General features: G+C 48.1%; 1 protein-coding gene across 5 annotated transcripts in view; it reads left to right on the top strand.

The window, feature by feature from the left end:
- Positions 1-12,955, top strand: part of acd (ACD shelterin complex subunit and telomerase recruitment factor) — a 67,477-nt gene that overhangs the window by 14,350 nt on the left and 40,172 nt on the right. For 3 of the 5 annotated variants that reach the window (XM_072518322.1, XM_072518323.1, XM_072518321.1), the window contains exons 3-5: positions 5,049-5,139; positions 11,978-12,057; positions 12,152-12,196. In XM_072518322.1, coding sequence (XP_072374423.1) covers positions 5,049-5,139; positions 11,978-12,057; positions 12,152-12,196 — 216 coding nt within the window. The remainder of the gene's footprint in view (positions 1-5,048; positions 5,140-11,977; positions 12,058-12,151; positions 12,197-12,955) is intronic. The other 2 variants (XM_072518324.1, XM_072518325.1) reach the window with 1 other exon arrangement.

Raw genomic sequence — 12,955 nt, 5'->3', positions numbered from 1 at the left:
GAAACCCCCGGGCGCCGGCATAACGGAGAATCACGCCGGCGGAGAATCCGCCCGAGGGGTTTGTCGTATGAAGAAAGATTGAACAGTTTAGGCCTACACTCTTTAGAGTTTAGAAGAATGAGGGAGATCAAATGGAAGTATACAAGATGGTAAAAGATATGGATGAAGTAGACGTGGAGCGGAAGCTTCCTCTTGTGGGGCATTCTAGAACAAGAGGTCATAGGATAAGAGGTAGCAAATTTATAAAAGAGTTGAGGAGAAACTACTCGCAAAGGGTTGTGAATCTGTGAAATTCGTTACACCGGAGTGTGGTGGATGCTGGGACAGTGAGTAAATTTAAGGAGGAGTTAGACAGATTTTTAATTGGTAATGGGTTGAAGGGTTATGGAGAAAGGGCAAGACGGTGGAGTTAAGGTCAGAATGAGATCAGCCATGATGGAATGGTGGAGCAGACGCGATGAGCCAAATGGCCTAATTCTGCTTGTATCTTTTTAAAAATAAATTTAGAGTACCGAATTCATTTTTTTCCAATCAAAGAAAAATTTAGTATGGCCAATCCACCTACCCTGTACATCATTGGGTTGTGGGAGTGAGACCCACGCAAATACGGTCTTCTCCTATATCTTAGGAGCTTATCATGGCCTAGCCATCTGACCTGCACATCTTTGGATGTGGGAGGAGACCCATGCAGCCACAGAGAGAATGTGCAAACTCCACACAGTCACCCTAGATTGAAATTGAACCAAGGTCCCTGGCACTGTAAGGCAGCAGTGCTAACCACTGAGCCACCGTGCTGCCCTACAACTTAATTTTCCACTTTCAATTTATTATTGTTTGATCCATATTAATAAAGTGAATATTAACAGTCACCTGGCCAATCTGAGCTAGTTAGATCTTGGAGAATCAAATGAGGCAAGTATGGCAAAACCATGTTGCACTATAGCCTGCATGTGCTTTATTTACTTTACAACCTGTGTCTGCTCTGTTGCCCTCCCCATCCACAATCCTTGTTTCCTCGGTTTACCAATAACTGAAGGCCCCTGCAATTTATTGCAGCTACTGCCCTGCTTCGATTTGAAATTTTCTCCTGCTTTCACCCAAGTCTGCACTCTTCAGATTGTGCAAAGAAAACGGAAAATGTACTGCCAAAGGCTCATTCAAATTGCGTTAAGAATTGATACAATCATTTAAATATTCTATTCATAGTTGCACCTGTATCACATACTCTTAAATTTATGACTTTGTATGGATCATTTTTATTGTGGAATATGTTGGTGTTGATGTGGCAGGAGTCACACCACCCAATGTGTTTCAGCAATGTGATCAAAGGACATGTAAGTGCAGTTTTCTTTTTACAAATTTTTGATGTTATCTAACTCCAGTATTTCAATGTTGTATAGCTGAAAAAAACAACTTTTATTGTTGAAGCTTTCATCTCCACTCATCAGGACAATTCACAAGAATACCAAATGAATTGCCATTCCGTAAGGCAGGGACCCACTTTAGATACCTGGGGGTGCAGGTTGCTCAAGATTGAGGGGGGCTCCGTGATACAACATTTCTAGTTTGGTGGGGAGGGTGAAAGCTGATCTGGCAAGGTAGAATGGTCTCCCTCTGTCACCGGTCGGGTAAAGGCGGTTAAAATGAATGTGCTGCCGCGATTCCTGTTTATTTTTCAATGCCTGCCAATTTTCCTGCCAAGGGCAATTTTTAGATAGATTGAAGGGATGATTACCTTATTCATATGGGGAGGGAAGGTGGCCAGAATTAAAAAGGTGCTACTACAAAGAGGAAGGCAGGCAGGGGGTTTGTATTTTCTGAACCTGATGTATTATTACTGGGCGGCGAATGTGGAGAAGGTTCGGAGCTGGGTCAGAGGGGTTGACTCCCAATGGGTCAGAATGAAGGAGAGTTTGGGTAGGGGGTCGGGATTGAAGGCGCTAGTGACTGCTCCGAACGGCCCCGGGGAGATACTCGGGGAGTCCGGTAGTAATAGCTTCGTTGAGAATTTGGAGGCAGTTTCGACAGCACTTCGGGTTGGGGCCAGGGTCAAGGGAAATGCCGATTCGGGAGAACCATAGATTTGAGCCAGGGAAGTGGGATGGAAATTTTCAGAGATGGGAGGAGAAAGGAATTAGGACACTAAAAGATTTGTTTCTTGGGGGTCGTTTTGCAGGATTGAAGGAGTTGGGACAGAGTTGTCAGAAAGGAGATACAGAGCTTCCCAGTAGAGCCGGCTTCCACATTGCTGGAGGAGGTGCTGACGACAGGGGGACTGGAGAAGGGGTATCGGCGGTTTACGGGGCTATATTGAAGGAGGCAGCGGCGCCGCTAGAAGGGATCAAGGCAAAGTGGGAGGAAGAGTTGGGAGAAGGTATGGAGGAGGGGTTCTGGTGTGAGGTGCTCCGGAGGGTGAGCGCCTCCACCTCATGTGCGAGGTTGGGGCTGATACAGCTGAAGGTGGTGTATAGAGCGCACCTTACAAGGGTGAAGATGAGCCGGCTCTTTGAGTGGGTAGAAGATGTATGTGAACGTTGTGGGAGGGCCCCCGCAAACTACATTCATATGTTTTGGTCCTGTCCTAAGCTGGAGGATTACTGGAAGGAGGTGTTTAGGGTAATCTCCAAAGTGGTGCACGTGAAACTGGACCTGGGCCCTCGGGAGGCCATATTCGGGGTGTCGAACCAGCTGGGATTGGAAACGGGCGCGGAGGCAGATGTTGTAGCCTTCGCCTCATTGATCGCCCAAAGGCAGATCCTGTTAGGGTGGAGATCAACCTCTCCACCCTGTGCCCTGGCGTGGCGGGGGGACCTGCTGGAATTCCTGACGCTTGAAAAAGTCAAATTTGAACTGAGGGGAAGGATGGAGGGATTCTACAATTCATGGGCGTTATTCATTATGCACTTTCGAGAATTGTATCACATCGAACATTAGGGAGGTTGGGGGCTGGAATGGTTGGGGGGAGGGGGGACTGTATGTGTTAATGGTGACTATGGGTGATTCCTGATTCTTCGTAGTCATTTGTTTATGTTAACATGCGGGCTAATGTTTGGGGGTTTGGTGGGAGGATGGGATTGTTGTTATTAATATGGAGATTGACATTACATTCGTTACTGATTATTGTTTATTGTTGGGTGTACATTTGGGAGAAAATTTGAAAAAGGAGGAGAATAAAAAAATCTTTCAAAAAAACAAAAACAAATGAAGGGGAACAACAATTTATACTGTATGACAAGAAAGTGCAGATTGGTTGGCAAGTGGACTCTGGTTGAGGTCAAGTCATGGAGAATGCACTATTTGATGGTGACTGACAGTTAACTGCCAAAGATTGTTTGAATTTAAACCAGGCAGTTTGACTTTGGTCAAGGCATTGCCCTGAGGAATGAGCTAGTTAATGGTTGTCACTTATTTTGTTTAGCTGAAACAGGTGCAATGTGTGTACACATTACTTCTGTCTGTCTGCCCTGTTAGCATCTAGTACATGCAAACATGTTCTCACTACATTGAGGGTTATGTAGCAAATGATATCCAATTGTGCAATCACATCTAATGTTGGACACTGTGCTTGAGCTTTGCAGGCACAGGCTGATTGGGTAGGGTCCATACCTTGCCTGTGGCAAACAGTGGAATGGACATGCTGTTTGGTTCGATCCGCCATGCTTCGGAGTGTATGGCTTACATACCTAGCATCATACTGGCCCTGAATCCATATGCCACATTACTCATTTCTGTGATAGGCAGAAAGTCATTTTGGCTTGATTGCAACATTGTGTTAGTGGTGAATACCACTTGTGATACTACTGTATACTACTAACATGAAACAGCTAGCTTCACCTGTTGCTCAAATTGGTGCATAATGCATGTGGATTTTTTAAATATGCAACTGCATGTAATAATTTTATTCCCTGTCTTAATAGGTTCCATTCTGTGCATAAGTTCACCTTTGAGATGGGGCAGTGAAATTAACTCCTGCTGTTAAGCCAATAAGACGTTCTATCTATCACACAAATGAGTAATGTGGTATATGAATTTCAGTGCCAGTATGATTCTAGGTATGGAGGCACCACATCCCAAAGACTGGCAGATTGTATCATACAGCATGTCCCTTCTGCTGTTCAGAATGGGCAATTAGGTCCGTACCCAACCAGCCCGTGCTTGAAAATCTCAAAACACAGTATACAACATTTGATACGATTGTGAGATTGTACAGCATTGGTTAAATAATCCTCAGTGTGCTAAGAATTATGATGACAACCATTTAAGATCGTCAGCCAGGCTGCAGTGTCGTGGATTTGCATGTACTGGCCCTGTTCTTTGCAGACAGAAATAACTTGTACATATATTGTGCTTGTTAAGTGACAGCCATTCGCTGGTTCATTCCTCAGAGCAATGACTTGACCAATCAGAGTCAATCTGCCTGGTTTGAATTTAAACAAAGTCGCCAGTTAACTGAAGCATTTTCCATGGTAATGCCTCTACCAATCAGAGTTCACTTGCCAACCAATCAGCATTCTCTTCTCATATAGCATAAATTGTTGTTCCCTTTCATTACATATTATTAATTGTCCTGATGAGTGCAAGATGAAAATCTTCGACAAAAAAGTCTTTTTCCAAGCAATACTCATTTTCTGTACTACCAACAACCAACTATTTATATCAGTTTTAAAATTGTGTATATTATGTAAATGAGTTTAGAAATCATAGATTCATGAATGGAAATTTGTATTTTCTTCAATGCGTGTTTCCCTGACACCCGCAGCTCATTGTATGCACTCTGTTAAAAGCTTGTTTTACGGGGCAGCACGGTGGCGCAGTGGGTTAGCACTGTGACCTCACGGCGCCGAGGTCCCAGGTTCGATCCCGGTTCTGGGTCACTGTCCATGTGGAGTTTGCACATTCTCCCCGTGTTTGCATGGGTTTCGCCCCACAACCCAAAAACAAAACGTGCAAGCTAGGTGGATTGGCCATGCTAAATTGCCCCTTAATTGGAAAACATTTATTAAAAAGCTTGTTTTTCAGATAAATGCTTTTTTTCCCTCAAATTTTAGGGAAGAAGAAAATTATACATTCAGTGATATCAAAAACAAAATTGTTATTTTGAGAAAATTCAATGTTGAACTCAGATTGGAACTGCAGCTGGTAAGTAATGACGTCAATAGCACATTGATGATTTTTGAGATTAATTTTGGCTTTGAATTGCAATGCAGAGATGGGACAAAGGTCTTTCTAGAAACTCACATGAAAGAAAAAAATTAAGTAAAATTATGGTGTATTTTTCAAATGATTGGAAGATTTTGCTAGTGCGCATAAATATTGCTGCATCCAAATAATGTGTTCAGACCATAATACAATGTGTTGCGAGATAATGCAGAAAGGCATTAAGAGATAAGAGATTTGGGCTTCTAACAACAACCGTTTTCATTTATGTTGTATCTTGAACAATAATAAATCTTTCAAAATGCTTTGCAGAGGAAATGATGGGGAGCTGTGGCAAAAGTTAGATGAAAGTATTTAAAGCATGAGAGAGCATTAAAAAAAGGGTGGTGAGAGAAGTGGCTAGGCCAAGAGACGAGCATTGGAAAAGGCGTGGCTGCAAGGGGAGTGGTAGCAAATGGCAAGGCTGCAATGTGAGCATTTGAGGGGGCGAGGCCGAGAGAGGAGCATTGGAGGGGGCGAGGCCAAGGGTGGAACATTGGAGGGGGCGAGGCTGAGGGTGGAATATGATAGGGGGCGAGGGTAGAGCATTGGAGGAGGCCAAGGCTGAAATGAAGCAATGGAGTAAAAAATTAACTGTAATTGTTAAACAACAAGGTTAGATGGTTATGATAATATGATGGTATGCTGCAAATGCAACATTTCTGAGTATATGGAGAGCATTCTGATCCAGGACAACTGCATCTGAAGTAAGTCTGAAACTTAAGACAGTTCGGCTCAGTTGTAGAGCTGGAGGTCACTGCGCAGACATTGTGGGGCATCAGCGAGAGCTACCTTGCTAGCATGCTGTGAATTTTAATCCTGGGGGAGGGGTTGCTGGACATTGAAACATCCAAAATTGCTATTAACTTCCCTCTCAATTCCTTGTTTAAGCAGTGCATGTTTGGAGGCACATGGGAAATTCTCATGGGGTACACAGTTTGGGTTTTTTTTTTAAATTTAGAGTTCCCAATTAATTTTTTCCAATTAAGGGACAATTTGGCGTGGCCAATCCACCTACCCTGCACATCCTTTGGGTTGTGGGGATGAGACCCACGCAAACACGGGGAGAATGTGCAAACTCCACACGGACAGTGACCCAGAGCCGGGATCGAACCTGGGGCCTCGGCGCCATGAGGCAGCAGGGCTAACCCACTGCACCACCGTGCTGCCCTCAGGTTGGCGATTTTAAACGTAAAATAGGAATTGAATGAAGGATTAACCTTGAATTCCAGCATTAACTGCAATGCACTGATTTTCCAAGCTGTCTGAAATTTACTGTAAGAAGATCGACAAGGTGGGTAAAAGCAAATTACTGCAGATGCTGGAATCTGAAACAAAAACAGAAAATAGTGGACAATCTCAGCAGGTCTGACAGCATCTGTGGAGAGAGAAGGGGGGGATAACGGTGGCTCAGCGCCAGGGTTCAATTCTGGCCTTGGGTGACTGTCTGTGGAATTTGCACATTCTCTCTTTATCTGCGTGGGTTTCCTCCAGGTGCTCCTGTTTCCTCCCACAGTCCAAAGATGTGGATTGGCCATGTTAAATTGCCCCTTAGCGTCCAGGGATGTGTAGGTTAGGTTAAGGGATTATTGGGATAGGGCACGGAAGTGCCCTTGTTCAGAGAGCCGTTATAGACTCGATGGGCCGAATGGCCTCCTTCTGCACTGTTGGGATTCTATTCTAACATTTTGAGCGGGGTGATTCTTCGTCAAAGCTAGAGAGAACTGGAAATAGAGTCAGATTTATACTGTTGTGTGTGGGGGGGATGACAAAGGGAATGTGATGGTGACAAAGGGATGGTGATCAAGGCTGATAGTGGCAGATTAAGAGATGAGAATGTGCGAATGACAGAACAATGGTAAGCAATGTGTCAAAGGACAACTAGGAACAGCGAACAGATGGCCCAAGTGGGGTGGGGGGACAACTTTGAGGGAAAACCTGATGGGTGGAAGAAATGGAAATTAATTGATAGAAATAAAAGTGGGGTGAATGTCGAAGATTACAGTCGCAGGTGGTTGAACTCAATGTTAAGTCCGGAAGGCTGTAATGTGCCTAATCGGAAGATGAGGTGCTGTTCCCCCAGTTTGTGCTAGGCTTCACTGAAATATTGCAGCAGGTCAAGGACGGACATGTGGACACAAGAGCAGGGCGGTACATTGAAATAGCAAGCGAGGGAAGGTTTGGGCCCTGCTTGCGGACGGACTGAAGGTGTTCTGCAAAGCGGTCACCCATCTGCATTCGGTCTCTCCAATGTCGAGTAGACAACATTGAGGACAGGAAACGTAATTGACCAGATTAAAGGCGGTGCCTCAACTGAAAAGAGTGTTTAGGCCCTTGGATGGTGATCAGGGAAGAAGTAAAGAGACGGGTGTTACACCTACTGTGGTGGCAGACATGGAGAGTTGTCGTGGGAAGAGGATGAGGCCCCGCCTTGCATGTTCTACCTATGGGGTGGGATTCTCCGACCCCCCCTGCCGGGCGAGAGAATCGCTGGGGGGTGGGAGGGGGGGGGGGGGGGGCGGCGTGAATCCCACCCCGATGCTGGCTGCTGGATCTGGCCCTGGGGGGGCCCCCCACGGTGGCTTGGCCCGTTATCGGGGCCCACCGATCCGCGGGCGGGCCTGTGCCGTGGGGGACACTCTTTCCCTCCGCGCCGGCCACTGTAACGGTCCGCCATGGCTCCGCATGCGCCAATTCGTGCCAGCCGGTGGAGGACCTTCGGCGGCAGTTGGTGCGGCGCCAAGCCCTTCAGCTCCGGCTGGCGCGGTGCCAACCCTGCCAGCGCCGGCCTAGCTCCTGAAGGTGCGGAGGATTCCGCACCTTCCGGGCGGCCCGACGCCGGAGTTGTTCACGCCACTCCTCGGCGCCGGTACGGCCCACCCCGCCGGTTAGGGGAGAATCCCGCCCCATGTTCCTCTTTCTCTAAGAACTTCTTCTATCCCTCAGTGCGGTCAGGAGGGAGAGGAGGACCAGAGAGGGAGGTGAGGGCGTGTTTGCCCTGCTTTTCTCCTTCTGCCTCCCACCCCTCTACACAGCCACCCCCACCCCTACCCCCACACCGCCACTCCCCCCACACACTGCCACTCCCCCTCTGGCCGGCCGCCTTCCTCCTCTAGCTGGCCACCCTCTCCCTCTAGCCGGCCCCTTCCCCCTCTAGCTGGCCACCCTCTCCCTCTAGCCGGCCGCCTCCCCTTCTAGCCGGCCGGCCGCCCCTTCTAGCCGGCTGCCCTCCCCCTCTAGCTGGCCGCCCTCCCCCTCTAGCTGGCCGCCCTCCCCCTCTGGCCTGCCGCCCTCCCCCTCTGGCCGGCCGCCCTCCCCCTCTGGCCCTTGTCCTGCTCTAGCCGGCCACCCTCCCCCTCTAGCCCGCACTCCCTGTCCCCCTCTAGACTGTACGTCTTGCAGGTGCAACAAGTAATTAGGTTTGTTAGCTTTTTTATAAAGGGTTTAGAATGTAGAAACAAAGAGGTTTTACTGCATTAAGGAGATAGTTCTATGTGGAGAACTTGAGTAGATTTGGCTTATTGGGTGAAGTACATTGAAACATAGAAAATTATTAAGGGACTTTACAGGTGAATGCTGGGAGGATGGTTGCCCTGTCAAGACAATTTAAAACATCATGGCCGGGATTCTCCGAAATCCTCCAGGTCCAGGCATTCACCCCTTCATAGGAGCCTAGTACGGCGCCGGAGTGCAGTCCGGCGCTCGAAAGCTGGCTCGCCACGGCATGCGCGGGTCCGCGCATGCGCGTGGGTTGCCGTCGCCGTGCAGGCCCCCGAGCAATATGGCGGAGCCCTACAGCGGCCTGGCGAGGAGGAACATAGGCCTCCCCCCCCGGAATTAGGCCCCGATCGCGGGCCAGGCCACTGTAGAGGAACCCCCGGAGTCGGATCCCCCCGCCCAAGTCGGCGGCCTGGCGTCGGAGCGGAGTGGCACGATGACCCCCCCCCCCCCCCCCCCGGCGATTCTCCGACCCGGTGCGGGATCAGAGAATCCCGGCAGAGGTCTCAGTCTGAAACTAAGCGATCAGCCATATAGGATTGAGATGAGAAATATATGTCCTCCCAATGTTGTGAATCTTTCCAATTCTCTACCTCAAAGAGCTGTGGAAGCTCAATTGTTGGGTATATTCAAAATGGAGGTCAATAGACTTTTGAGTGCTAGGGTGGCACGGTGACGTAGTGGTTAGCACTGCTGCCTCACGGCGCCAAGATCCCAGGTTCAATCCCGGCCCCGGGTCACTATCTGTGTGGAATTTGCACATTCTCCCTGTGTCTGCATGGATCTCACCCCCACAATTCAAAGATGTGCAGGTAGGTGGATTGGTTATGCTAAATTGCCCCTTAATTGGAAACAAAAAGGAATTGGGTACTCTAAATTTATTTTTAAAAATAGATTTTTAAATGCTAAGATATAGATAAAGGGGGCGGTGTGAGAAGTTGGCGGTTGAAACAGATGATTAACCATGATCTTATTGAATGGCAGAACAGGCTCAAAGTTTTGAATGGCCTACTTTTATTTTTTATCTGGAGATGTTAGTGAAAGAAACCCAGAGTAGAAGCATGATGGCTGAAGGCTATGCTCCAATTGATGGAACAGCTGGAGGGGTAGATACATAGGATGTTGGAGGTGAGAGGGGCACTTGGGTATGGGCATTAATTAAATGCTGGCCCAGCCAACGAAACCCACGTCCCTTTAATGATTTTTTTGAAATAGGAGGCTACGGCAGCCATTTGAATATAACTGTTGAGATAAGTAAGAAGTGCACTTGGGAGCTGTTCGTAGTTCAGCTAGGGGACCAGGAGAGGGGGATTGGCGAGCTCCCACTAAAAAGGGCGGAGAGGAGTTTCAGATATTTGGGGGTCCAGGTGGCCAGGAGCTGGGGGGCCCTGCATAGGCTTAACTTTACAAGGCTGGTGGAGCAAATGGAGGAGGAGTTCAAGAGGTGGGACGCGTTGCTGCTGTCCCTGGCGGGTAGGGTGCAGTCAATCAAAATGACGGTGCTCCCAAGGTCTTTGTTCCTGTTCCAGTGCCTCCCCGTGTTTATCCCGAAGGCTTTTTTCAGGCGGGTTAACAGGAGTATAATGGGGTTTGTGTGGGCGCGAGGGACTCCGAGGGTGAGAAGGGTGTTACTGGAGCGGAGTAGAGATAGGAGGGGGCTGGCGCTGCCCAACCTCTGTGGGTACTACTGGGCCGCCAATGCGACAATGGTGCGCAAGTGGGTGATGGAGGGGGAGGGGGCTGCATGGAAGAGGCTGGAGACAGCGTCCTGTGTGGGTACGAGTCTGGGGGCGCTGGCAACGGCGCCGCTGCCGCTCCCTCCAAGGAGGTATACCACGAGCCCGGTGGTGGTGGCGGCCCTCAAAATCTGGGGGCAGTGGAGGTGGCATAGGGGGGAAGTTAGGGCCTCAGCGTGGACCCCATTACGGGGGAACCACCGGTTTGCCCCAGGAAGAACAGGTGGAGGGTTTTCGGGGTGGCACAGGGCAGGCATACGAAAGTTGGGGGACCTGTTTGTGGACGGGAAGTTCGCGAGCTTGGGTGAGCTGGAGGAGAAGTACGGGCTCCCCCCCGGGGAACACCTTCAGGTACTTACAGGTAAGGGCGTTTGCCAGACGGCAGGTGGTGGAATTCCCACGGCTACTGCCACACACAGTACAGGACAGGGTGCTCTCGGGGGGATGGGTGGGAGTGGGGAAGATCTCGGAAACTTACCAGGTGATGCAGGAGGAGGAGGAGGCCTCGGTGGTGGAGTTGAAAGGTAAGTGGGAGGAGGAGTTGGGAGAGGAGATCGAAGAGGGACGTGGGCAGATGCCCTAGGGAGGGTGAACTCTTCCTCTTCATGCGCGAGGCTCAGCCTCATACAGTTTAAGGTGCTGCACAGGGCACACATGACCGGGACAAGGATGAGCAGGTTCTTTGGGGGTGAGGACAGGTGTGTTAGGTGCTCAGGGAGCCCAGCAAATCACACCCATATGTTCTGGACATTCCCAGCGCTGGAGGAATTTTGGAAGGGCGTTGCGAGGACGTGTCGAGGGTGGTAGGATCCAGGGTCAAACCGGGCTGGGGGCTCGCAATATTTGGGGTGGCAGAGGAGCTGGGAGTGCAGGAGGCGAAAGAGGCCGGAATTCTGGCCTTTGCGTCCCTGGTAGCCCGGCGACGGATTCTCCTTCAGTGGAAAGATACGAGGCCCCCAAGCGTGGAATCCTGGATCAGCGATATGGCAGGGTTCATTAAATTGGAGAGGGTGAAATTCGCCTTGAGAGGGTCAGCACAAGGGTTCTTTAGGCGGTGGCAACCGTTCTTAGACTTTCTGGCAGAACGATAGACATTGGTCAATGGCAGCAGCAGCTCAGGGGTGGGGGGGGGGTGGTTTACTTTATTTTTGTTTATGTTATTTACACTGGAGGGTCTGAGGGGGTGTATACATCTGTTGTCTTAAGTTGGGGTGTTAATGTTAATTTATTATTTAGGTACGGGGGGGAGGGATTTGGGGGGTTGCTTTTTTAGATTGTGTTTTGTACTGAACCCTGTTGGGTTCTTTTTTCTTTCTCATTTTGTTATTGATATTTTATGAAAACCTTTAATAAAAATTATTTTTTAAAAAAAGAAGTGCATTTGGCTGTGGAGGTTTGGTGAAAGGCTCAGAGGGAGTTATTGGTCCTTGAGAATGTTGGTTATGTTGAACAGAGACATCCAAGGGTCACCTTACCTGTGAGATGCTGCAACCTCCTAACTGCCTTCTGCAACCATTAGCAATACTTCATTTTCTTTTTTCCTTCAGGAAGCTTGTGAATTCTATCTTGTAGTTCAGGAGCTGAAGATCCTGCCAGCAGAAACATTTTTTTTTGAAGCATGTTCATGGTAGGAGATGTTCTGTATGTATAACGGTTTACAATCAATGTTTTATAATGTTTTTTGTTAAATAGCTAAATTTTCAAATCGCTTCAAATTACAGCAACTTGGACCCTGCTGTGCAGAAGAAATTGAGAGAATTCTGGCAGTAAGTAAACACTATCTCTGAATAATAATCCCAAGAGAAATGGTTAAGAGGGCTCCATCATTTCCGCCTGCAGCTGATTTCCAGGAGGAGCCAGGGATTGATGACTGTCTTCTGAGTTATTTGGAATTCTGTTCCCAACTCTTCCCCCCCCCCCCCCAATCCCCCCCTCAAAATTTACCTCACAGTCTAACTTTTAACCATGTTTTCAGTTTCCTTCTGCTTCCTTTTTATGAAGCCACTTGGGGTAATTTGTCTCAATAACGTGCTACACAAGTGCAGTTGTGTCACTGTCAGTTTGGTTCCCATTATATATTAATCTAAGATTTTTACATCAGAATTCACCAACGGTACTTTGGACTTAAATGGATCTTATTTGATTGCGCCACTATTTTTGATGAACCTTCTGTGAAAATAGATTTTAGTTTGAATCTAACTCCTCTTTTGCTTCAAACCCTCAGCTTATTTCAGAAATCAATGTTTTGGCTCCTTTGTATTTTATTTTCTGAATTAAGATGTTGAAGATCAAATTATTTTATAACATTTCCAGCAAGAGAAGTACATTGATGTATTAGTGCTACAGAAAGTGCAGTTTTTCCCAAATGGAAATCCCTCAGTCTCAACTATACTGACTATGTCAGGTAGAGCGGACAAACATAATCAGCATCGCATTCTCAAAGGAGCGATGAAAAGATGCAGGATAACTATACCTCGGACATTCTTGTATTGTCACTGTGGACTATTTTGGCATTTATACAGGCC

The sequence above is a fragment of the Scyliorhinus torazame genome, chromosome 10, assembly GCF_047496885.1.
Source record: "Scyliorhinus torazame isolate Kashiwa2021f chromosome 10, sScyTor2.1, whole genome shotgun sequence".
Classification (NCBI taxonomy): Eukaryota; Metazoa; Chordata; class Chondrichthyes; order Carcharhiniformes; family Scyliorhinidae; genus Scyliorhinus; species Scyliorhinus torazame.
The sequence above is the reverse complement of the archived record's forward strand: the minus strand, read 5'-3'. Positions and strand labels throughout refer to the sequence as shown.